At 34.3% G+C, this 26,864-nt stretch overlaps 1 protein-coding gene across 2 annotated transcripts; it reads right to left on the bottom strand.

Annotated features, from left to right (window-relative positions):
- LOC124354632 (splicing factor 45) lies at window positions 1-26,864 on the bottom strand. 2 transcript variants are annotated; one of them, XM_046805248.1, is made up of 9 exons: window positions 26,712-26,864; window positions 26,386-26,526; window positions 18,816-18,932; window positions 16,785-16,914; window positions 13,095-13,182; window positions 6,506-6,776; window positions 3,358-3,582; window positions 778-952; window positions 1-188 (listed from the first exon to the last, which is right to left on the bottom strand). In XM_046805248.1, exons 2-9 carry the CDS (start codon window positions 26,503-26,505, stop codon window positions 91-93), a joined length of 1,224 nt encoding a protein of 407 aa, XP_046661204.1. In that variant the 5' UTR covers window positions 26,506-26,526; window positions 26,712-26,864; the 3' UTR covers window positions 1-90. The 2 variants fall into 2 exon arrangements, with proteins under 2 accessions (XP_046661204.1, XP_046661203.1); XM_046805247.1 differs by lacking the exon at window positions 26,712-26,864 and having other exon boundaries at window positions 26,386-26,628.

The raw sequence follows: 26,864 nt of genomic DNA, 5'->3' as shown, positions 1-26,864 counted from the left end.
TTAACTTTAAACACGTGTATTGAAAAAGTAAAATACAATCACATGGAAGAAGATATTTACAATTTAAATTACAATCCACATTTGATTCTATTAGTCTAAAAGCTCCAGGTTGTTAAACTTCTCCCACACATAGAAACCTGCCTTCACCTGACGTCCGCCGAAAAACCTCCCATTCAAGTCCACAACGGCTGCAACAAAAGTTCACGCTGAACGATGTACTTAATTTTTTATTATTTAAATTAGAGGGGTTAGGATTTTAAATAATGTAAGCAGTATTCTCTCGAAACGCATTAGCTATTGTATTAATTATATTTAGCTTACACTTAAACTCTGAAAGACTGATATTTTAAAAACAGAATATCTAATAATATAAATAGAAAACTATAAGTAAATAAACAGTTAGTTCTTATTTTTAAGTAACATTCAAGAAAGAAACCCACAATACATACATTTTTTAAAGTAATATTTCATGATGAGCTACTTTATATAACGACTGGGATTGTACTGCATTTCTAATAAATTATTTAAAAACAATAGAAACTTTTTTTTCTTATAAAGGCAAAATAAGAGAACATTTTAATTTATAATATGAGTATTCTATTTATTATATGTATTGTGTTCATTTACTTGTTTCCTGTCGTCAAGAGAAGTTTTATTCCTTTCTAGCAAATAGAGCAGGAATAATGAACATTTCTATAATAATTAGTTGACTCAGTGGTGATTAGTAACATCTAACCACTCTTTGTTCTTTAATTGTATGTTTCAACTGGGACTTACCTTTGATAGCAGACTCAATTCTCTTAAATTCCACAAATATCCGGACAGCCTCGTCAGATGGTGCATTGGGCAACTCGTAGATGACTACCTTGATAACTTCTCCATACTTGGTGTTACATTCATCCTTCACTTCTGGTTCCAGATCCTGGTCCACTTCTCCTGGACCCACCATGTTCTGTCAACAAACGTAATATCAACTGATAGCTATCAAGTTACAATGGTTTGTGTTGAATTGATAAAGTAAATCTGATCCATATGAGAAGAATATATGAGTGAGATTAGAGAGAATTTTAAATTTCGGATTCATACAGTAAGGACATAGTAAGGACCTAACTGTTCTACAGAAATTGACATAGTTGGAGCCAGACAAACCACTCAGAAAAAACTGAACTGCACTCCTCATTTAACACAGATACAATACCCACCATCAACTGCAAAAATCCGTCCCAATGATGAAGACATAGAAGCATTTTTTAATAGATACATAGAGTTTTACAAAAACATAAATAACAACTACTTCTGTACTCTCACCAGACCACACTCCGCTCCTGTACAAATCTCCTCCTCCCACTCAGAAGCTGATCCTGCAAACACTCTTGAAAATAATTTTTTAGAAACCCTCACTCCCAAAAAAAGCAGACAAAAACTAATCACAACCTTATTGACCAAGGAAATCAACTAAGGATATTTCATTAAAACATAGACTGCTTAGGTGGGAAAATTAACAGATTGACACATATTCTAGAACTTCATTCACCTGACCTGGTGATCTTGTCAGAGCATGGTCTTAAAGAGTTCCAGCTCTCAAGTACTAGACTGCCAGGCTACAACTTAATAGGAGGCTTCTCTCGGCATACCTGCAGAAAAGGAGGTGTAGCAATTTTTTCCAGTGAAACACTAGGAAACCAAGTACACAATTTAACAACTGAGCTTGCCTGTGAACTTACGTGTGAAACTCACATAGTACATGTGACTATTGGCAAAACCACAATCTATGTAATTGGAGTCTACAGACCACCAAGTGGAAGCCTTGACAATGCCCTTGACATTTTATCTAGTACTCTGGACCTTATTCCAACATGAAAATGTCCTACTATAATCATGGATGACATTAATGTAGATGGGCTGAATCATGACTATAAAAACCAAAAACTTAGACATGTTGGCCAGTCATAACATCACCAGGATAGATCTCCCACCCACTAGAGTAACTCTGAACTCTAAATCATCAATTGACTTTGTCTGCTCTAACCTTGACATAGGTAAAATTGACGCTGATTTAATTATCACTGGCCTATCAGACCACAAAGCTCAGCTCTGCTCAGCTAGTATTCCGAACAAAAAATTACCTTTGCCCATTTTAACCAATAGACATTTCTCACAGAAAAACCTAGATTACTTCAAAAACCTGCTTCATTTAGAGACATGGCAAAATGTATATAACTCCCCTTCTGTGGAAGAATCCTATGAATATTTTCATGAAATACTCATTCAAACTCTTAATGCAACATGTCCACACAAAAAATCCCACCCGAAAATAAAATCAAAATTCAAAGCAACCAATGAAGAATCTGAAAGGTTGAGAAAACATTTTCTAAGATCCCTGGAAATGGAATTAACAACTGGCAGTGAGGGTGATAAAATAGAAACAGCTATCAGAAAAAAGAACTATGACCTCTACTTGAAAAAAGTGAGGAAACAGTCAACCTCAGACTTCATTAATAACTCACATAACAAACAAAGGGCTGTTTGGGAGGTTATTAACTACGAAAAATGCAATAACAGTAAAAAGGACGAACCACTTAAACTTATAATCAATGAAAAACTGATCCAGGACCCTTTGGAAATAACTGAACACTTCAACCATTACTTTACAAAAATAGCTGACATCACTCTCTGTAACGCTAACCAGGCGTTAATAACAACATTTTGTTATTTAATTCATCAATGTCTAAACATTATGCATTTAAATGAATATTCAGTTCTATAAGCATCAGTGTAATTCAAGTTTGATGAACTCTTCTAAAATTCTTCAAACAAGTAAAATTAAATGTATTTATAAAATGAAGTTTTCCTTACAGAAAATAAACTTTAGGTCTTCAAAGGCAAGGTTACAATTCATAGTAAAGAATATGGTTTTTTGTTAGGTACTGTATTGTTTATTAGCCCAATGTAACTACTGGAGTTTGAAATATGATCCGACAAAAAGAATATCAGTTCTGAGACTATGAAGCAGGCAGTGAAATAATACATTATTTTGTGAACACCGCGACTGTAGCTCTATTGTGTACTTGATGTTTAAAAGTACAGAATGTCACACAACATAAAGCAGGAGTGAAGATGATAAAAACATGTATTACAGCTAGACAGTTATTGTTCAGTAATTTAACAAGTTGACAAGCAATCTAATTATGTTGTTATACCTGATCCAAGCACATTGTGCTTAATTATTCATAACCTCACGCCAATTTAACTTTGTTATTTTATCTAACTTATATAAAATATAGGCCCAGTATTTATAGACATATTGTGTACATAATTCATCCACATTATCCCACACTGTTGCCTCATACTACATACCCTGAGCAGAACCACCTTGGACGGACTCCGCATGATCTCTGTGATGGAAGGTTCATCACGGGCCTCAGGCTGAGCCCCATCACGGTGAGGGGGAGTATTGACAGCGGGCGGAGGTGGAGGCATCATCTCCTTCTCGTGGATTATCCTACCACCTCTTTTGGAGGTTTTCTCCACTTGCAGAGCCATTGAAATACCCTGTTCTTTCTTCCCCAGACCCTGACCCTCCTACAACATCCAAAAGAGACACTAACTAAAAGTCTGCCATTTAATAATAACATATGATTTTTAATCTCCAACCTCTAGATTTTTGAGTTTCAAAAGTGCATACTGTCCATTTATATAGGTTTTATACTTATAAGGTTTCGTAAATCCTACTTATAACCTTTGAAGGTAGACCAACAATAAAATTTCCCCTTGTAATAAAACTTGTTCCTCTACACTTGGATATTTCACAGAATATCACTTAGGTGCATGCTCTTAGCCAAACTTTTTTGCATAATTTATAACATACAGGGGTGCTGAAAAGTCCCGGGACGGTCTAATAACTTTTGAACTAATTACAATATAAGAACCAAAATTTACATCAAGCTTTTGCTCATATAAAACTATTATTTTATGTATTTCACCATGATATCCTGCTTATGGGGGACGTCCCGCTAGGGGTTGGTGAAAATTCTTAAATAGAAGCATAGGTCGAGTCGTACATCAAATTAAAGCTCTTTTTAATTAGAAACATTTTGGCGAAAATCTGACGTAAAACAGTTGACGCATTACAAAATGGCGGACACTCAAAGATTATAAAATACAGAATTTTTCAAATGCAAACATTCTGGTTGTTAGAGAAAACTGAGACACTTAATCTTTTATTTTACTTCTTTTACTTCAAATCACTTACCAAAACAGTTATAACAAATGTTCAAAGTGTTTGCCTTCAGTTTGCTGACAATAACCCAATCGATTGTAGAACGCTGATATCGCATTGTTTAAAGCTTGGACAGGAACACCCTGAGCTTCTCTTACAATACGGTTTCTCAACTCATCCAAATTTTGAGGTTTTACACTTTTTCTTTGAGGTAGCCCCAAAAGAAGTAGTCTAAAGGGGACAAATCTGGAGAACGGGCAGGCCATTCTATTGTTCCCCTTCTACCAATCCACTTATGTGGAAAGACATTGTCTAAAAAATGTCTTACATGTACGCCATAATGTGGATTTATATATACATATATTCAGATTACTTGGATAGATTTTACATAGTGGAGGGAGTGCAATGTTTTGAAAAATAAGTTATTTTGTTGAATTTCAGTGTAATTGGATTTTCTATATTAACACATGTTTGTGTTCAGAATTTGCGTAGCAACACACATGTATCAGACAGAACAATTCCAAGTCCTGATGTCAAAATCCCCTAAACTTAACCCACGTATAGTATGGACACAATCACAATTGACTGCTGGTTATTCTGAGTGACACATCTGACACTTAAATAGAGGATAAGGTGGCCTTAAAACACTGTACTTTCAGAAGCAGTGTACTAAAGTTAAACAAAAGAGAGACAAATTGTCTAAACTGTAAACAATAATCTTTTTGGTTGTATTAAATGTGATCTGATGTTCTTTTACTATATTACTGTTTTATCTGGATTTTTGTTAATCCACATCACTTCCAGATACAATTAATCCTGATAAACAAGGCTTTATTATATAAGAGGACTAGATCGTAGAATCCAGAAAGTAGATTACGTTTTGATATAAACAAAGTACAAGAAAAAATTGTATTACATACATTTAAAAGTGACACTATGACACTAAAATACTATTTTTCAACATAGTCACCATACAAATCAAGGCACTTATAGCAGTAAAATAGTTTTGAAATTCCAGCATTATAAAATTCTGCCACCTGCAATTTCAACCAGGTAGTCATACCCTGCTGAAATTCCACGTTGCCATCAAAGCACTGTGTTGCAAGCTAGGTCTTCATTGTTGGAAATAGGTGGTAGTTGCTGGGTGCAAGGTTCGGACTGTAAGGCAGATGTGAAACACCTCCCACTTAAAAGAATCCAGGACTTCATGAGTCCAATTTGCCAAGTGTTGATTTTCGATATCCATCTTGCACAAAAATTTTGGTAACCAATTTCTGCATAACAATTTTGGGTAATGAACTCCTTGACATTTGAGGAAAACTAAGTGAGAGTCCTGTTATTGTGAATCGGCAGTCTTCTTTAATCTTCTCATCGACTTTAGAGACAATTTCATTGGTCACAATGCTTGGCCGTACATTTCGTTCGTCATCATGTACATTAGTTCAGCCATTTTTAAACATTAATGCACTCTACCTTCAGTAATCACATCGTTCCCATAAACTTCACAGAGTTTGTGATAAATCTCAATTGGTTTATTGTGCTTAGCCAACAAAAACTGTATTACCGACCGCACTTTACAACTCGCAAGGTTTTCTATTGCGTCACACATTTTAAACTGCTATTGTAAAACAACAAGGAGTGACAGTAACCTCAAACTCGCACGGTGGGATAGCCACTGAACGGAGAAACTCCCTAACATCAAAATGACCACGATACTCATGCAGTTACAGAGCGTAATCTACTTTCTTGATAACCCTTGTATAATGTATACTCAAATTTTGATAACTGAAACATTTTCTTTCAAATTTTGAATAAATTTAACTTTTCTCCTAGTCTCTTGATATTTCTATAGTTATAACAAAAGTCTGCATAATATGAAACCTTGAATAATTCTAACTATCCAAGTTTCACTGCATGCACCTTTTATATAAATTTATTAAAACTAATTAGATTTTATCATTTATAAAACAATAAAAATTTTTCTAACTTTATTAAAAACTCTATTAATTTTGGGGAAAAAATAAAAATTTTCCTTGGTCTCAAAAAAATAGAATGAAAAGTTTTTGTTAACAGCTTACCCAAATGTCTGTATTACTCAATGGTTTTTCCAACAACTAACAATTCTCAAATAAGCACATTATACGTATAACAAACTATACAAAGTAACAAACATATTACATTCAAATTTATCACTCTGAACAAAATTATCAGTTAATTTGTTTGTAATTATTTAATTTGTGGAAAATCTATAGTAAGAATAATTATGACTGAAGTGATTAGTCATACCTTGAAGCCGTACTTGGCCATAATTTTGGCAGCTACAGAAGCTCCACAAGCTGCAGGCGTTCTAAGAGTGTCAACAGGGGGAGAGGGGGATGGCTCCTGCAGTGAGGGAGGAGGTGCAATGGCCACTCCCCCTGCCCTCGGTCTCTCCCGCTCTGTTTCTTCCTCTTCCTCTTCACTGTCGTGCCGTGCAGTTCCAGCAAAACCGGTGGGAACATTAGGTATCATAGGCTTGCGAGGTCGTTCCTCTGGGGGACCTCCAGGCTCGAACCGACTACAACACATGATTAAACAACCTCTTTTTCTTTATATAAGACTAAATGAGATTCAATGAATTAAAAAAAGGACAGTAGCTGATCTTACAGCATTCAAGGGAAAATTAAGTCATTCATATCTTAATGAATTTAGTATTTTATCATTCTCTAAATTTCATAAATATGATAATTTTGCAGTATAACAATACTCAGATACTTTTAAACAATTATAGAACTGAAAAGGTTTTAACATGAGTCAAAAACAATAAACTTGAGTATGTTGTTATAATAAACTGGTCTTGGTTGAGTATACATGTGTTGATTTATAGAGGGACTTGCAGTTCAATCCCACAAAAACATTAGTACCCTTCACCAGAAAAGAGAACTTTGAGTCTTTTTCCTAATTAAATCAGTGTTAATTATCCTGTTGTCTCGGAAATCAGAAGTTTTATTGGCCATTAAGTACTCCAAAGATTACAATAGACTTTGTCAAAATAACAAATTTTCAGCCTGATTCAAGTGATATCGTATAAATATACACTAGTTTCTAGTAATATCTGTTATAATAAACTACTCAAATAAATAAAACATGGAATTCCACAAAGAGACATGGAATTAAAATCTAAAATGTTAAATAAATATAATAAATTATGGAGTATACTTATTTTTTCTTATTTACAGCATATCATATTTCATATACGCCTCAACACTGTATAATTCCCTAAGCTTAAGCCACTCATGACATATTTGATTTAAACTGTTTTAAAGGTAAAGCTCTAACAAAAAGAGGAAGCTTATTAAATAGTTTTAATTGCTGGTATTTATGGCTATTATAATAACTATCTAGCCTTATAGTAGTTCTAAAATTATCTTTTGATCTGGTATCATACTCATGGAGTGTACATTGTGTTTCAAATCTATCTTTATTTTCTTTACATATATTAGGTTATAGAAAATATATGTACATACCAAAAGTCATAATTTTAAACCTTAAAAGATGTGGTCTACAAGACTCTTAATAAGATAATCCAGCTAATATTCTAATTGCTTTTTTCTGCCAAACAAAAACGTCTTATGCTATACTGGAATTACCCCACAGTCTAATGCCGTAATACAAATGGCTATGAAATGAGCCATTGTACATCAGTATAAGTGTTATATATATATATATATATATATATATATATATATATATATATATATATTAGAATAAATATAATATTTAGGGCTGATCCTATATTGCAAACTGACATAGAACAAGTACCTAAATCATGTGCTTTATAAGTTGAAATGGGGCCTCATGACGTCCAGAGGCTTTGTTGACACGAACTGGCAATAGACAATAGACAATAGACAATAGACAAAAATTCTTTATTAACATGCTCATTGAGAACAGTATTAGCGTCATAGTAAACACTACAAGTGTTTTTTTTACAAAATATAAAGTTTTTGTAATGATATAAAAGGTTACATTGTAAAATTTAAATGTCAAATACTCTTTGAAAAAAATTCTTCTATGGAGTAGAAGGGGCGGTCAGCAAGCCATTTGTGTAGTGCTGGTTTGAGTTCATTCTCTCCTTTGTCTCTCAGCTCTGATGGCAGGTGGTTGTGAAGCTTCCTCCCGATGTATGTAGGCTTCTTTTCGAACTGTGACAGTCGGTGGGCTGGAAGGTCATACAAAGTAGTGTCTCTGAGGTTGTACTGATGAACTTCACCCCGCTTTGGTAGGCCCTCTCTTACTGCGTGCATCACAGTTTCTTGAATGTATAGTGATACGATAGTGAGGATCTTATGGGTTCTAAAGGCTTCTCTACAGCTGTTTGGTGGTTGCAGTCCTGCAAGTGTTCTGACTGCGGTTTTTTGTTTTTTGAGAACCCTTTTGAATCTGACCAGCTGATGTTCCTCCCCATGCTACTAAACCATATCTTATGTGAGCCTCAAACAAAGCGAAATAAGCAGCTCTTGTAGTTGTTTCATCAGTAGAAGCTTTGATGTTTTTAATTGCATAGAGGCTGGAACTTAGCTTCCCACAGAGTTTGTCTACATGAGAAGTCCAGGATAAGTTTTTATCCAGAGTTATGCCCAAAAACTTGACTTCGTCATTCATTGCAACATCTGGTATACATGGCACACATTCAGATCTCCTTCCAAAAGCTATTTGGGCAGTTTTGGTAGTGTTTACTGCTAAGTCATTGTTATGACAGTACTGATAGTCATGTTGAGGGATAGGTAGGATGTGATTGCCATATTTTTCAGTTGAGGTTTTCACTAAACATCAAGGTTGTGTCGTCAGCATACATCAAGGTTAAGCATGCATCACCAATGTATTGAGGTAAGTCGTTAGTGAAAAGGATGAAGAGTACTGGTCCAAGAACAGATCCTTGGGGGACACCTCGGTTTACAGGTAGGAGACTAGATCTTACATAATTGGATATTCCATTTTCTGTTTTGCTTAGCTCAACCAGTTGTTTTCGTCCTCCAAGGTAACTTTGGAACCAATTTTTTAGCTGTTCCTGCTACTCCTAAGTTTTCCAGTTTCCGGATGATGAGATCATGGCTAAGACAGTCAAAACGCTTTACTAAAGTCTAGGAAAATTCCAGTAGTTAAATTCCCTTCTTCAATACTATCTATAAGAGGGACTCTACCATTTTTATTATAGCAGTGGTGGTAGACCTGCCTTTAGTAAAGCCATGTTGACAGTTTGTCAGTAGATTATGTTTTTCGCAGTGGTCCAGTAGCCTTCTGAGAACAATTCTTTCGCACAGTTTTGAGAAAGTGGATACAAGAGAGATTAGGTCTATAATTACTGGGATCTAAGTAGCTTCATTTTTATATTTTGGATACACTTTTGATAGTTTTTAGAGCTGAAGGAACTTTACCACTTCTGAAAGACTTATTGAATATGTCGACGAGGGGCAGTGCAAGTTCTTCAGGGCAAAATTTGAGTATTTTTTGAAGAAATCTCATCTAAACCTGATGAGTTTTTTGATTTGAGGTTGTTAAATGATTGTTCTGACTTCATTTTCATTTGTTTCTCGAAGGTTTATGAGCTGTTGAAGTGTTGGCTGTACAGGTGGTAAAAAAGTTCTTATTATTCCATTATTTTTTTTCTAACGTTTTTTCAGCTATGTGTAAAAAGTGAGAGTTTAGATGGTCTGCTACTTCTACAGAGTTGTCAATGATTTTTCCATTAACTTCTAGCTTTATTTCGTTCATGACTTTCCTTTCTCTTGGACCATGTTGTGTTTATAACTTCCCACATAGCCTTGGGATTTATTGTCGGCACGGGCAATGTGGTCTGATGCCGCTTGTTTTCTGAGGAGTTTCAGTCGTAGGTCATAGTTTTTTTTACATCTTATTGACTCTTCCTTGTCATCAATAGATCCTGTCATTTCATATTTACTAAGGGCTATCAGGTATCTGTCCTTTAGTCTATTGGCTTCTTGGTCAGCAAAATATTTAGGTTTTAGTTTATGGCGTGTTTTAAATTTCCTCTGAGGGCATGCTGCCATCCATGGCAAGTCGTAGAGTAGAGCTCAATCTTTCAAAAGCTTCGTCAGCATCTTCAGTTTGCAGAATGTTTGACCAGTTCTCTTCCCCAAGTATGCATTTGAGCTCTTGAAGATTTTTTCTTCTGAGGCAGCGACTCATTCTGAGTGGATTATCCTGTATTACTGCGAAGTTGACCTCACAGCTTTGGGCAGTATGGTCTGAGATGCCAGCATGGATAACCTTTGTGTCAAGCTTCTCAGTGTCAATATTAGAACAAATCCAGTCGATAGAGGATTGTGTAGTTGGGGTAATTTCTGGTCGCTGGAAGTTGTACCCTCTTGCTGTTATGAGAGGCCAGAGTCTCATCTAATAAAGTACTTCTTCTGTCAGGATTTAAAATGTCAACGTTTATGTCCCCCATTATGACCAGAGGATAGTAGTCTATTCTTGTACTAGTGATTATATTAGACACTGTTTCTAGCGCTAAATCAAAATCTCCGTTAGGAGATCTGTATGTACCAAGAATGTGGATAACTGATTGTTTAAGGCCTGATTTTGATCAGAGCAGCCTCAAGCGTAATCTCTCTGCAGAACTGGACAAACAATAAGTTCTTCTGTATGCCTCACAAGGTTTTTGTCAACATAGATAGCAACCCCACCTTTTCCTATGTTCTGTTCTACAGAAGTGGGCCTTGAGATAGTATCCTGTGATTACGGTGTTTTCTATTTGGTCTCGTTTAAGACCATGCTCTGTCAGAATTAGTACGTTTGGCTTAATTTTTTGAACTAGATGTTGAAGTCTATTAATTTTATTTGAAATTTCTTGTGTGTTTTGATGCAGAATGAGGAGACTTGATGGATGGATTTTTAAAAATATTTTTGTGTGATGATCCTGGATCTCTCTGCTTGTGCTACACTAATATTTTGTTCCAGAATATTTTTGTTTTGTATCTTTTCTTTTTTTGATGATTCTCTTCTAAAAAATGAGAGTTTGGATGGACATTAACAAGTTTATTTGGTGATAAAAAAGGTGATCCTGCAATGTTGCTGGAGTCACTGTCATAATTGTCATATTCGGTAGTATTGGACAGTTCTTCAGTTGGAGTTTGACTTTGGTTGTGCAGTTTTTTTGACGGAGTTTGTCTGATTCTCCTGTTGTTGCATTAGTCGAGAGTTTTATTGTTGGATCTTGACGGGTTTTCCCAGGCTGATTTTGGTTAGATGTGATTTTACTGGCTAGATTTTTATTAAAAAATTCTTCTATGCTTTCATTTTTGTCTCGGAGTTTAGCAGAAGTAGGGGGGAGTTTGTCTATCTTATTAGTGTTATTAGAGATCAAAGGCATGGATACCTTATTGGTTTCCGAGCTCTGTTGAGTAGATATGCTGGTATCATACATGGTTGTATAGATTGTGGGGTTGGGTTTTGAGGTTTTCATTTTTTGAACTTGTAAGGAAATACTAAATTTGTTTTGGATTTTCTTAGCATTATTTGTTCCCCCAAAAGGTTTTTAAGAGGGTACGGCAAGGTGTAGAATTCTTTGTTTTTCCCACTGTTTTTTACTGGGGCATAAAACTGCACGTAGCCTAATATATTGTGAGATCATAAGACCCCAAATAACCTATGGCTCACTAGTGGACAAAAGCAGAGCAAGAGCCATGGTCAAGACAAGTTTACAGCTTACAAAGATGGGCTCGGAACAGCTCTTTAGTGGAAGTCTAGGAGAGCAATGCACTACACTACAAATATATATGGAAGATATGATTTTTCAAACGTAAGTGTAATAGCTTAAAACCCTCACTAGTTTAAAATGTAATTAATGTTTTTTTTATTTAGCTAACAGACTAAACGTCTAAAGAATAAACATACTGTAGTACAACTATTAAACCAGACAATCTAAGAGTTCTGAATCATCTGGTTCTCTAAAAAATCCAATTTGCAATAAGTAATATTTCAGAAATATATATTTCGATTACTTATTTTTTTAAACAACGCAGCTGGCTTTAAAACTACATCTAATTGAAATGATGAACAATACAATGTTAATTCATTCTAAAGTATAAATATATGGTAAGTATTACAAAGTAGATAATATCCTTATCATGTCGGGACAGTGTTGTACCGTCAACTTAGATTAATGACAAAATGTATTTTCTGTGTTTTAGCGTCAAAATTTATTTGATTTAAAAACTGCTGTTTTAATAGTGTCGAATCATATTAAGTATTGCAAAGTATTTTGTCGGAATGGGTTGAAAAACGCAGGACAGGAACAGTGTAAAAAGTACACTCTGGTGACTACAGAAACGACCTGGGCCATTGCATAATTAATAATTTTGAGGTGTTAATATGACCCTCATCCAATACAACACATGCTTTAATGTTAAGATAAAACTTTAGACCTAGAGCAAACATTAATACTTGGGTTTTAAATGACAGTAATTGTAAATGATTGTATTTTAAATTATTATGAGTCTGAGGTAATCTAGTACCTATAATTCAACTAACATTGCAAGATATACATTTAATGACTGTTTAACAGGCCATTTTTGGAATACTCCTTACTTACCAGATAAATAATGTAAAATATTTACTTCAGCCAAACTACCAGTGCTATTTTCCTTTACATTATGTGGAAACCCGCAGGTTTACTGTGCAAGAGCACTCAGGACTTTGTTCTAGTGGTATTGGCCAAGCATCGTCAAAGTTAGGAAACAACTTGGCAACGTCACATGATTCTTATTGGTTGATTCAAGAATACGTTGCCTACAGGCTTCACTACCAACATACTGTTTCTGTCTCACTTGATGTAACCAAGAATTATAGAGGTTAACATTTTCTTTCTTACCTTTCTCTTGGTCTAGCTCTGTCTTCTCTTCTTTTTCTTCGTTCTTCATCCTCCCTTTCCTTCTCCCTTTCCCTTATTTCTCTCAGATCTGCAAAAACAAGAAAGATTAATTTTGTTGATAGCTATAAGCAACAGCAGCGTACGATGCTGGAAAATAAAAATATTACCAACTGTAACATAAACAAAAGTCATGAACCATCTCTACAGTAGTAGACCACCACTCACTAGAAAATATTCACTAATAAATTTATCTAGTAAACTTAGTAGATTATAAAAAATTGTATAATTGAGAATACTGGAAAAATCACTTACTAAGTATAAAATAATATATTTAGGTTAAACTATATAAGAAGTTTTTGTTATACTTATATTTAGTTGATACCGTAATAAATGCCATTACAAAATTAGTTCCACCTATAACCACTCTTGTGTCCAAGATTTGAGTTCGGAGGAGCTTTTTTGACTATTATGTATTAAAGGTACATGATGTTTGAAAAATGTAAACAAAAAATTCAAGAAGTTGGTAAAAAGATTAACATTTAGACCTGTGCAATGTTAAATGTTCCAAATGGTCACCCGATTTTCAGCACTTTGCAAGCTTATTGGTTTTTATACCGCCACACAAACAAGATTTGCTCTAACTGTACATTGTTTTTTCTAAGGTAATGAAGATTAGGATTATGTTAAGTGAAAGAATAAATATGATTTTTTTTTAATTGCTCACATAAGACAAATGAAGACTGTTTTCTCTGTTTTTCAAAAATTTACATCAACAATTTGTGGCACTATTTTAGTATAATAATAAATGTTTTGAAAGAAATCCAAAATACACCAAAGTTGCCCAATTTAATATGGAATATAGAAATATAAATAATTTTGAAAATGTGTGGAATAAACTTTTCCTAAGAATTATTTATTTACGAATTATGTGAAGTGGAAAAATTTGAATGTGAAAAACCGTTTTATGTTATATATTTTCAACTATGAAAGTAATATTGCATCCAGGCGAGGGAAATCTCTGTATGTTATGTTATGAAATCTAATTTTTCATTTAGTACTGAAATAAACAGACTTTCCGTTCAGAATATTGATAATATTATGAAAAATGTCATCGACACATTACACATCAATGCTGGTACTATCCATCTACACACTTTAGAGTGTCAATCCGACAAATCTAGGGTTAAATTACCCAGAAACTGTACAGAAAAAACAGCTTTTTCTTTATTATACCTTCTTTTTATCAAGTTTTGTGTCAAGTCTCTACTTATAATAGAAGTCCACCCAACAGAGTTAATTTCAAGGTTGTGTGCTTTAAGATTATCCATTTTAACTATTTGTAATTCTTAGTTGGGTTACTAGTCAATTTGGTTTTAACAGCAATGAAGACAGTGACGAACCACACTGGAAAACGTGAAACATAATGGTGATGTAATGGGAAACTATAGATAAACCGCTTGCAAGGAAACCTGAGCAGAAGCAAATACCGCGCAGGAGGGTCCCCCTCCGGCGGGGGATTGTGGTGGGGAGTGGGACCAGCACATGTTTGTATCTGTTATCAGCTGTGTGAATCGTGTCACGCAAAGTTTTGTTTACACTGCGGCTATAACATTTTTATTACATTTTTGTGTGTAGGCATATACAAGTGTCGCAGTATAAGCGTAAAATATTAATTGCACAGATTAATGTAGCCATAGATGTATCCAGGGAGCTTGCATTCTATTGTGAAGTTAGCCACACAGTGGCAGTGACCAATAGAGATGTCATTCGGTATTGACCTGTTCAATCCAAACGGGTGAACGAGTGATCACCTCAAACGTTTCGTTCACTTTTTCCTGCCAACTGAATAAATTTGATATTTTTTCAAATCAGATATATTATTTTTAACGATTGTTAAACTTTCCAATATTATAATTAAGTTTATTTTAAAACCCCTATCCATGAAAAATAGCTTAACATCGTATGGAACTAACTAAAATTATAAAGTTTATGCGTTTGGTTACACTAGGTCCCCAAAATTGTTCAGTCCTTCCTTTCATTCACTGCTAACCGATTAAGAATAAAACTATAATCATATAACTCAACAGGGGGAGTAGGGAGTCTGGGTATTATGAAAAGTTGTGGGAAGTTATATGATTGGACATAAAATATCTTGTTATTTATAAAAATAAATTATTTTCAAACCAGCAATGTGTCTGTTTAATTTTTAGTAATTTATTTAAAACATTTGTAAGGGAATAACCTTACTTATGATAAATCCATTGATTATAAGTATGAACATTTAAAATATTTAGTAATGCATCTGATAACTTACAATTACATTTTTTATCAGTTTTAATAGATCTATTTACATTTACTAGATTCCTAAAACAATACATTTATTGTTATATATCAATCCATTTACTATACAATATGCTGACCGGTATAACACGCTCTAGCGGGAAGGTTTCATTAACTCTGTACTGAACGAATCATAGCAGTGAACGAGACCGACTAAGCCGAATCAATAAGATGATCTGATAGAGCAAATGCAGAGCAGTGGTGGGGATACTGGAAGAGGGCGGCATCACAGCGTCAGAGGGGTATTTACCCCACCCTGCGTAAACTCATATCACCCAGGGTCTTTTTGTAAATGGTCTACCTGTAGCCAATATTGACTAACCTTGAACGAACGTCATGTGACAATCTGCACATAATTCTAGTAATGATAAAATTCATAAGCTTTTACAAGTGCAAGATATAGAAACAAATCAACTAATGCATAGTGCTAGATTGAATTGATATCTAATTATATTGATATGATATTAAAAAAAATGTTTATAGGTAATAATAAAAAAAAGCATTTTGCTAAAATAATTACATAGCATAGAATAATTTGATTAACTATTTATTTGAATCAATTGACACTATAATTATTATATCCAGAATATGCAAAAGTGAATGAAGATTGATGTCATTTCTGACTCTTGACAGAGGACTATTGGCTATTATTTTCCTAAGCATTTTTGAAAGGGAAAGAGTATATGTCAATGGTATACCTTACATTCTTTGATCAATAGTTACCACTGTTCAATATTTGTAAAAGAAATTTAATCATGGAAACATTGTGTATTTAACAGTATTTTTAAGGTATTTGTGCTTTCACATGTTTAGGATGAAACCTTTAACTGTTACAGACGTATGTAACTAGACGAGCAATGAGCATCAAGCGCTAAGTCAACTGACTGTCTGAATGCTGACAACTCGTGTCTGTCTGACTAAAAAACGCTGTGATGAAATTTACTAACATCTGTTTAAACGATAATATATCCACTTATAGAATAGCTAGAGCTAAAATTTTAATTTTATTTTGCTTGTCTTTAATTGTTCTACATTTAAAGTAAAATTTAAAAGGCTTATTCCTGCATTTTAAATTTTATTAGTGTCAAAAACAAAAGGCTTGATAACTTTCCTTGAACCTTTTATTTTATAATTTAGAATAGTATACATGTAATTTTTTACTATGTGATAACTAAATATTTTCATAAACATAAATTATGTGAATACAGGAAAAATTTTAAAACATATATTTATTATCATAATAAAGTACATACTTGAAAATTAAAAACAATATTGTTGAAATGATCTACATGTTTGAGAGGTATATCTAATAATACAAGTAGTGCTATATCATGTCCATAGCTAATTTACCTTTCACAACTTTCTCATAATCATTCGGCCACATCGGATCATACTCAACACCATCAAAGTTCCAGTCCATGTCCTGGAAACTGCCAGTAACATTATTCTGGTGGGGCGAGAAGGTGAGACCTCTAGCATCCTGAAACCAGCAGAAACACATAGTTAGCAGCTACCATCAATTATGGAATAATGGTAAACTTGACGGTCTGACAAATGAGGGGTAAGACAATTACTCTGTTTGAATCTGAAACCACATTATTCAATGTATTGCATTAAGTACCAGCGGAATTCTTAGTATAAAATTCCTGCAAATTTCACTTAAACCTTTTAGGACCAAGAGGAAGTTTACTGCCAAAAAGACAGGAAAGCCGTTTATCAAAAGTTTGTGAAGATTTTTTGGATGGTTAATATTATTTACTGTAAAGATACATTCTAGAACCTCTGTTCTTATTGGAATTAGTTATTAATTTAAAACAAACACTCCAATAATATATAATTTTTTATTTCTGTGAGGCCTTTTGTACTCAATGAGCACATCATCAGACCCACATAACTATGGGGTTTTAAGATGATGTGCTCATAACTTATGTGGGTCTGATGATGTGCTCATTGAGTACAAAAGGCCTCACAGAAATAAAAAAAATGATATATTATTGGAGTGTTTGTTTTAAATTAATACTGTAAAGATGCCATTCAGCTATCTTATGAGTGATGCAAATGGCAATGACAGTAGTAGTATCTAACTTTTACTATAGTGACCAATTGTTTTATTTCAAATACTTCTTAATAATTATAATTTGTAATTGTGCACATGTATGATGCCCGAAATTGACTTTGTTTATAATGTAGGATGATATATTTACAGTAGCTGAAGGAATAAAAATGGAGGGACTGAGCGGACCACAATGGATTACAATTCGAGGAAGCAAGGAAGAACAGTGAGACCCTGAACAAATGGAATTACAAAGCAATATACCAAAAAACAAAGTGAAATTTTTCTTTCAAAAACCATTTGAGGTGGGAGTTCCATTTGCAATGATGAGGGATACTACACTTATTAGGTACATAAAAACTAATATAATCCCTATACTAAACCAAGGAAATAGGATGATATAGCGTATACAGAATGAAAAGCAAGGGCAGACACTGTTCTTTATCAGATTTACATATATGAGGGTCACTCTGTAAGTTTTGAGATACTGATAAATAGTGCACACTGCAATTATCTTATAATTTTTATCTGATCGCCCGAGTGCCATTTAGCACCTGGTAGAGCAACTTGGGTTACCAGAATACTTGTGTTGTCTATTCAGAAAGATCAATTTCATGGAGTTATTTAGAGAGCATTTTCGGACTATGATTTTCAAGTCAGTTTGTCTTAAGAGGAGTGCTCAAGATCTCAAAATTGCCTTTGGCTCTGAAACATCATCTCAGTGTAAAAGAGCACTACTTATATTGTGGTAACATGCCTCAACCTATGGAGCACACAGTTAATGGCTGCCCTTTAAGGTTTTATTCTGAAAGTTTGGTTGGTTTGCATAAATTGAGTGAAGCAAAGCTTGAAAGGATGAAGGTGTTGTTGGACTTAGCTTTGTGAAGGATATCATACTTTTGTTAACCTTTTAGATTTGAACTTGTGTTTAAAAAACTATTATACTTTGCCAAAATTCTTTAAAAACTAAATGTACAGTTTTAATGTTTAGAACGTACAAATAATTTATTCTTTTGGTCTTTTATAATGTTTCAATAAATTTTGTATTTCAGTAGAGTGTTCTTTACTGCCTGTAGTCCACTAATGATAATTTTGCTAGGACTTAGGTAGGTTGACGGTTATAACCGCATTCCTGAACAGGGTAAAGTCAACAAATTCAATAGCCTATCTTAAGTCCTATTACAATAATTGTTTAATTATTTTTTTATTACCAGGAGACAAAATAAAGAAAGTCAAAGTCTATTTCTTTAATAAAACAAACACCTTTAGTAAGTATAGTTCTCTACACTTAAAAAAATATATATTGTGTACAAAAGAAGAAGTCTCACTTTAGAGTAGCTGCCAAAACTTGAATTGGAATTGGAGTCATCGTCTTCCTTCTTTGACTTCAAATCTATGACTGGAGCCAAAACATTGTTAGCTTTCCGTAATGCCTCTCTTCTAGGCTGTAACACATAATACAAATTAATACTATAAAAATTACACTAGTGCCAGTCTTGTTTGTCACAGGGATTAATAACAATGCAATATAAATCTGGTTCAATGTTCCTGAGTTCATTAGTCATAATTGTACTACTGCCAGCCAATATGTTATGCTAGGGACTAGTAACAATACACCAGTAATATTATGGCTCGATACTACAAGAATCCAATAGTTACATTAAACAAATATTTGAATAAGTCCTCTTTATATACATCACATTTTGATATTTTAGGGACCAAATTTTGCTTTTGTGACAGTGAAGATAAACCTATTTCATCTTAAATGGCTTGTTGAACGGCTAGTCATTTTTGCTATTTTGTTCCATCAGATTTTATACCATCTTAATCATAGCCCATCCAACCTAGCATGTAACAAGTGATTTTAATATAGGGTCATTCCATGTCAGTTCAACCACACAATGACACCCACCATCTCGGATTTTGATAAAACTTGGCATGGTTGTTTTATTCATTTATGTAAGTTATGTTTTAAACAAAATGCAGTTTAAAAAAAATGAAATACCTGCAAAAGGGAAAAAGATAATTAAAAAATAATTTTTTTTGTTTTTATTCTATGATATATACGCTCTACCACATAAAACATTAAAATTAGTGGTTTTTTTTTACTCCTTTGTTATTTTTTTCAATTGTAAAACTAAAATTTTAATATTAAAAAGAAATTATTACTAAGTGTAAAAAATCATTTATAAAAAAAAAAAAAAAATAACAGTTGGTAGGTAAGATTTATTTTCAAAGTTTAAAAACTATGATGATGACGACATTATTCAATACAGTCAGTGGGTTTCCACAGATCGAACTGAAATGATCAACTGTTCAAGCTCTGCTGATGAATTTATTGAATATTTAGTTGAAAATAACCAAATTAATACCCAATTCTTACATTGCTAAATTACAATCATCAACTTTTAAAAGTTTAAAAGAAAACACTCTTCCTAAAGTAGCTGTCAATTCAATGGACTTAAGTGAAATCGTGTATGCTTGCATGATACAAGAAGAAACCCAAGGTTACCACTGGACTTCAGATTCACACAATCCATCCTATAATAATACACTGCAAGGATGCATGCAACAAACCACTTGTTCTACCTCTATGTATCATATCTGATGACCTCAAACATGATGTAAATATGGTTTAATAAATCCAAACAAAGTTGACTGTCTTTTTGAAAGAGACGTATCCACACATCAAAGAGATTCATTACTTTAGTGATGGGTGTGCTGCCATCATTGTATAAAAGTAAATACAATTTTATAAACCTATGTGTACATGAAAGACAATTTGAAATTAAAGCTCCGTGGTCATTTTTTGCCACTAGCCATAATAAAATGGAATGTGACGGGACACGAGGTCCTGTGAACTGTTTAGTTTGGAGGGAAAATCTTCAAACAAATAGAACAACAAATATTAACAGTGACTGAACTGTTTGATTTTGCAAAACCAAGATTTAAAAAAACCAATTTTTACTTTATTTCTAAAGAAGAAGTTCAACTAACTTGTTCTACTCTGTACAGTCATTTAAAGATATTCAAACTTTACCTGGAACAATATCATTTCATCATTTTCAACCACTAGATTGAGGCTAGAAGAATGATGAATCAGCAATGGTTTTTAATTTATTTAACAATCAGGAAACGTTTTTCATTAAATTGGAAGATTTGTATCCTGGATGTTTCATTGCTTGTGTATATGATAGCTTCTGGTAGTTTAGCATGGTGAGTGAAGTGAACACAGGTGAGATGAAGAAAAAGATATCACAGTACAGTTTCTATATCCCTGCGGACCGTCACCATAATTTTGTTGGCCTAAGAAAGAGGGCACATGTGTTGTACCTATTCCTCATATTCTTGCAATGGTGGAATCCCCAGAACCAATGACTGGATGAATCTATCACTTTTCTCAAGAATGTATGACAAGTATCTAAATAAAGTTTTACACCATAAAACAATTATAAAATACAGTAACTGTCTTGAGCTAGGTAAAAGTTGATGAATTTAAATTGATTAATTAGCTACGAGGGTCTTCCAGAAAGTAAAGAACGATTGCGCATCACGGGCGGCGCAGTTCCCCCACCACCGCGGTAGATAGCTTGTTCGTTAGCCACACCTTTTGCCTCAGTGTGAGCTGAGTAGCGGTACCGTGAGGTCACGTTTGCGTCTCCTGTGAAAGTTTAAAATGGCGGCGTTAATTGAAAATCCCGCCAAGTGTGAACTGCGTAGTGTGATACGGTTTCTGAATGCACAGAATGTTCGACCTATTGAAATTTATAGGAAAATTAAGGCAGTTTACGGTGACAATGCGATGAACGAGTCATCAGTGAGAAAATGGTGCATTCAATTTAAGGAAGGTCGAACTAATGTGCACGACGAGGAACGAAGTGGAAGGCCGTCACTCGTTACTGACGAGTTGGCAGCGAAAGTTGATGGAAAAATTCAAAAAAACCGTCGTTTCACTTTGAGTGGTCTAGTGGAATTTTTTCCACAAATTTCAAGGTCGCTTTTGCACGAAATAGTGACTGAACGTCTTGGTTATCAGAAAATGTGTGCTCGTTGGGTGCCTAAGATTCTTACTGATGTCCACAAGACTAAACGGATGGGAGCAGCTCTTGAGTTTTTGACTCAGTATGACGAAGAAGGTGATGCGTTTCTTGACCGCATCGTAACGGGTGACGAAACTTGGGTTTCCTATCGAACCCCGGAAACAAAGCTCCAGTCAATGGAATGGCATCACTCGAATTCACCAACAAAAAACAGGAAAGAAAAACCAAATTTGAACACCAGGAAATTGATGGCAACAGTTTTTTGGGACCGAAAAGGCCTAATCCATGTGGAGTTCATGCCGAGAGGCGAAACAATCAACTCAGAGGCCTACATCGAGACCTTGCATTGGCTTCATGCAAGGTCTCTTTTCCATTCCGCGCTATTCAGAACAAACGACGCGGAATGCTGTCGTCGAAAGTGGTGCTGATCCACGACAATGCTCGGCCTCATTGCAGTGCACGAACCAAAGCAGAACTCAATTCTTTCAAATGGCAAATCTTCGGACACCCTCCGTATAGTCCAGATCTGGCTCCGAGTGACTATCACTTGTTTCCAAAGTTGAAAGTGTTTTTAGGCGGAAAAAACTTTTTGGGTGACGAAGACCTCAAAGAAGGAGTAAAAACGTGGCTTCATTCCTTGGCGGCAGAACAGTATAACGTCGGTATAGAAAAACTGGTGCCACGCTACAACAAGTGCCTTGACAGTTCCGGCGATTTTGTAGAAAAATAGAGTAAGTTTATAAGTATTTATAAATAAATTTTCATGCTCTTATCTTTTGTTTTTATTGACTTATAACAAAACGTTCTTTACTTTCTGGAAGACCCTCGTAGTATGACATCATATAAAATCACAAGATATAACATATATTTTATTAGGATTCTATTTATTAGGTTTAGATGTAATATTAGCATAGTTACAGTTTTTACAAGATTTAAGTTGTGTATAAGTGAGTTGGCATGGTTGATTTTATAAATGTTGTATATGGAAACAATTGTAAATCTAAAATTATTTATTTAGCTGACATAAAACTATAATTTTTAAATAGACTGGAAATAAATCCTACCTACTGTTATTTATTTATTTTTTATAAATGACTTTTTACAATTAGTAATAAATTTTTTTATATTAAAGTTTTGGTTTTAAAATTGAAAAAATAACAAAGGAGTAAATAAACAATAATTTTAGTGTTTTATGTAGTAGGGCATATATCATTGGAAAAAAAAGAATGCAAACTGAGGAAAAAATCATTTCAGTGTATCTCTGCAAGTGGCAAAAGCTCAAGCAATCGCACATCATAATGACAAGAAAGAAACTAAAGGGTCATACAATCACTCCACGGGAACAATCCATAAAATCCAAATCACTACTGGAATTTTATCTACAACTGCAGTTGTCACATCTCCGCCAATCTTTGCAAAACTTTGAGAACCCAGTGAAAGCATCGAAGAGTTTTTCAACAAACACATAGAACACTACAAAATAATAAACTAAAAATACTATGAGGAACAACTAATTGATAATATTGAATAACCACCAACAGGGAGAAACAGCCAAACTCCAACCAACAAACTGAACACTACAGCAGACATTCAACCACTAACAGGGAGAAACAACCAAACTCCAACTAAAAAACTGAATACAACACACATGAATGCTGCTTTGAATTCCACCCAACTAAACTAATTTTTAGGAACAATCGAAAAAGAAGAAAACTTATAGCAGCATCATAGTGTACACCAAAAATTACAACTAGGCCTCTAAAACATATCAACATAACTGCCAAAAGACATATAATAATACTGCACCAAAACATGGACAGACTATCAAACAAAATAGAAAGGTTAAACCACTTCTTAACCTCCACAAAACCTGAAATCCTAATCTTGACTGAACATGGCTTAAAACAACCAGAAATTTTAAATACTAATATTCATTAATTTTAGAATACAGTAGAACCAATTACCAAAAAGGGGTGTAGCTATCTATAAAAACAATAATTTTGGCTACACTGTCAGACCAGCACACATACCAAACTTCAGTGTGGAGCTCCACTGTGAAATAGCATCAGTACAAATCAAGCAAGGTCACCAAAACCTTCATATTGTTGGCATCTATAGAACTCAAGGACATCTGAACTTGTCACTGATAATATATTATATAATTTTACAAACAATCGATAACATACCCACATGGAATAGCCCTGTTATTCTTATAGAAGACATAAATATAGACGTACTGTCACCAAACCGTGACCAAGTCAAATGAAATTAAACCCTATTAGGCTATAATATGACTTGTATAATTTTACTGTACCCCCGACAAGAATAACTCAAACAACAACCAGCTCAATTGGCTGTGTCTGCACCAATCTCCAACCAGTTGACGTAACAGTAGACATCCTTCACACTGGTTTATCTGACCACACAGCACAACTTTGTAAAATATAACACTGCTCCAGCTCCCCAGATTTCAGTATCTTACCGTAGACATTTTAATTATAGGAACATCACACATCTCAAAACTGTCCTCAAACAAGAATCCTGGGAAATTGTGCTTGCTCAGAAGAGTGCATACAAGATATTTAGCCAAACAGGCAATTGATCTTACCTGCCCCATGGGGAAAACAAGAAATAAACAAAAGCTCAATAACATCTTTGACCATGAGGCCTCACAGCTTAAGCAAGCATTCTTAGAGGCCCAGGAGAGATACATTCTGAATGGTACAGAAGAGTTTAAAAAAGACATGATGGATAAGATATTATGATTTAAAAAGACCTTTAGACGCCAAGCATCTGCAAATACTATAAAAGAAGCTAATGACAAAAGTAAAGTACTGTGGAGCATAATCAATACTGAGCGGAAATCTACCAACAATACACAAGTAACAATGGAGCTGAATATAGATGAGCCAAAATTCAAGATCCTAATCTAATTGCTAACTACCTTAATGTATCTTTTACTAATACTGCAAATGACCCCCACATCAACAGGACTTTCTCAAGGGAAAATCTACCACATCAGCCATCATCACCCTTGTTGAGTTTCTCCTGGGTAATCTCGAAGCTGGCAACACATCATAACAGCCTACTTGACTTTAGCAACGCTTTAGACTGCCTGGACTATACTCAACTGATGAACAAAATAAAGATCTTGGGTATAAATGGAGTTACTGCAAACTGGTCCAAAAGTTTTTTAACAGGAAGAACTCAAATAGTTGAGCTAAAACACACAGACAAAGGAGTAACAAAAATAGTGAGATCAAAACCACTACCAGTGATAAGAGGTGTCCCACAAGGCCTCTGTACTGGGTCCCGTACTCTTTATCTTGTTAACAAATGACCTCCCAGAATATCTGGTGGAATATAACGAAACACTAATGTATGCAGACGATACAGTCCTCATTCTCAGTGAAAAGCTACCTGACATGCTCGAATTCCGTTCATCAGTGGCATTAAATATGGCTATACAATACTGCCATAGTAATAGCCTGGTTGTAAATGAAGATAAAACCCAACAACTGGTGTTTGGCAGGAAAAGAGACCAAGTAGGATGACTCCCAGATAAAGAAGCATCCGAAAAAGGCCAAGTATTTGGGATTAACTATATTGATGAGCAACTGACATGGACCCCTCATATTGACAACCTATGCCGTAAATTAAGTAGCAGCCTCTATGTCATCAAGAGGATAAAATCCATAAGTATAGTAACAGAGTAGCAAAAATTGCATGTCATGCAATCTTTGAATTACACCTGTGGTACGGACTCGGAGTTTGGGGCAACTCATCAGCAACAAACTTGTAGCGTGTCTTGGTGCACCAGAAAAAAAGCTATTATTAGACTGCTTGCAGAGCTCAACAACAGAAACAGGTTTCAACAAAAATTTAAAGAATTGAAGGTTCTAACAGTGTTTTCTTGTACATCTTAGAGGTGGCCCCTTACGCTAGCACTCTACAGCTACAGAGAGGTACCAATAGACCCCAAATATGAAACTCAACAGGCCTCGAACTTTACTCTACCGACACATCATTTGACCATCTTTGAAGAGAACCTTCCTACCTGTGCCCCAAGTTCCTCAACCTGCTGATTATTTTTATGCCAGAAGTATGGGGTGGCGATGAAGGTACCACCGAAGCCTGCACTGATGGCCAGGGGCATTTCCGATTGGTACTTTCCCGACCTCAATATTCAATATTAAATTAAATTTTAATTGAATATTATTCTTAACTTTGTCATGCCCCAAATCGTCAAGCGTGATCTGACGTCAGAAAAGTTGGGACGATCTAGGAGTGGTCTACAAATAAAGTCCGTTATTAGTAATAATGTAGTTTTATAGGCTCCCGGTAAAACTGTACCAACTATAGTGGTCTCCAGATAATACCTACATACCACAAATGACTTTATTTGAATTAACTTAATTTTAAACGATATTTTTATTCTGTAAAATAAAGACAGCTGGAAAATATTAATTATGAATATCTATATGTCAAACTTTTTTTCGATAGTTGATTCAATTGTTGTGGTGACTGCTTATTATACTGCAGCCATGTAATTAATTAATTGCAGATTTAGATTATGGTTAAGGTTCGTTAAAATTACATTGGCGTGGAAATAAATAAGTAATACATCTACGGTTTTCAATATCATTGTTCAACAGTTGGGATATAGAAAAAAAGAAAGACTAAGAAAATAAATAATAAAGGAAATAGTGTAAAGAAACGTGTAGGCTAATATTACAATCACTTGTTTTGATATACAGTATAACAAAATTTGTTAAGACAAACACTTATATACTTATTTATAAAGTGGCAAAAATATGATAACTAATGCTAAAATACACAATTTTATATTAGGGTATACCTGAGTTTGAGAAGCCTTTTTAAGTTGCAATTGTGACTGAAACAGTTTTATTCCAGATGACCACCCAGCTACGTGATCAGACTTTTGCTTAATTGCGTCGAAATCATCGTAGAGCGACATAATGTCCAATTAATAAGTTTACTGAAATGAAAAAGAAATCAATGTTACTTACACCAATCTAAACGTATAAACAATATACATACACCGATACAACATAACCTCAAACAATACTTTTTTTCTAATTTGCTAAATGGTAGACCTTGTATACTATCCACGAACCCACAAGGAAACAGTTCAGCTTAAACTATAAAATATACAAACCTTACCTTAGGTATTTCTTGTTTTCAACTCATAATGATTTATGATATTATTTTTTTAACCTTTGAAGGAATTTAAAAACTGTGATTTCTTGTCTTAGCTCGTTTGTATTTAATTATACAAACTGAACAATTTATTTTGCAACCTAATTAATTAAAAAA

Source organism: Homalodisca vitripennis, chromosome 2 (genome assembly GCF_021130785.1).
Source record: "Homalodisca vitripennis isolate AUS2020 chromosome 2, UT_GWSS_2.1, whole genome shotgun sequence".
Classification (NCBI taxonomy): domain Eukaryota; kingdom Metazoa; phylum Arthropoda; class Insecta; order Hemiptera; family Cicadellidae; genus Homalodisca; species Homalodisca vitripennis.
The sequence above is the reverse complement of the archived record's forward strand: the minus strand, read 5'-3'. Positions and strand labels throughout refer to the sequence as shown.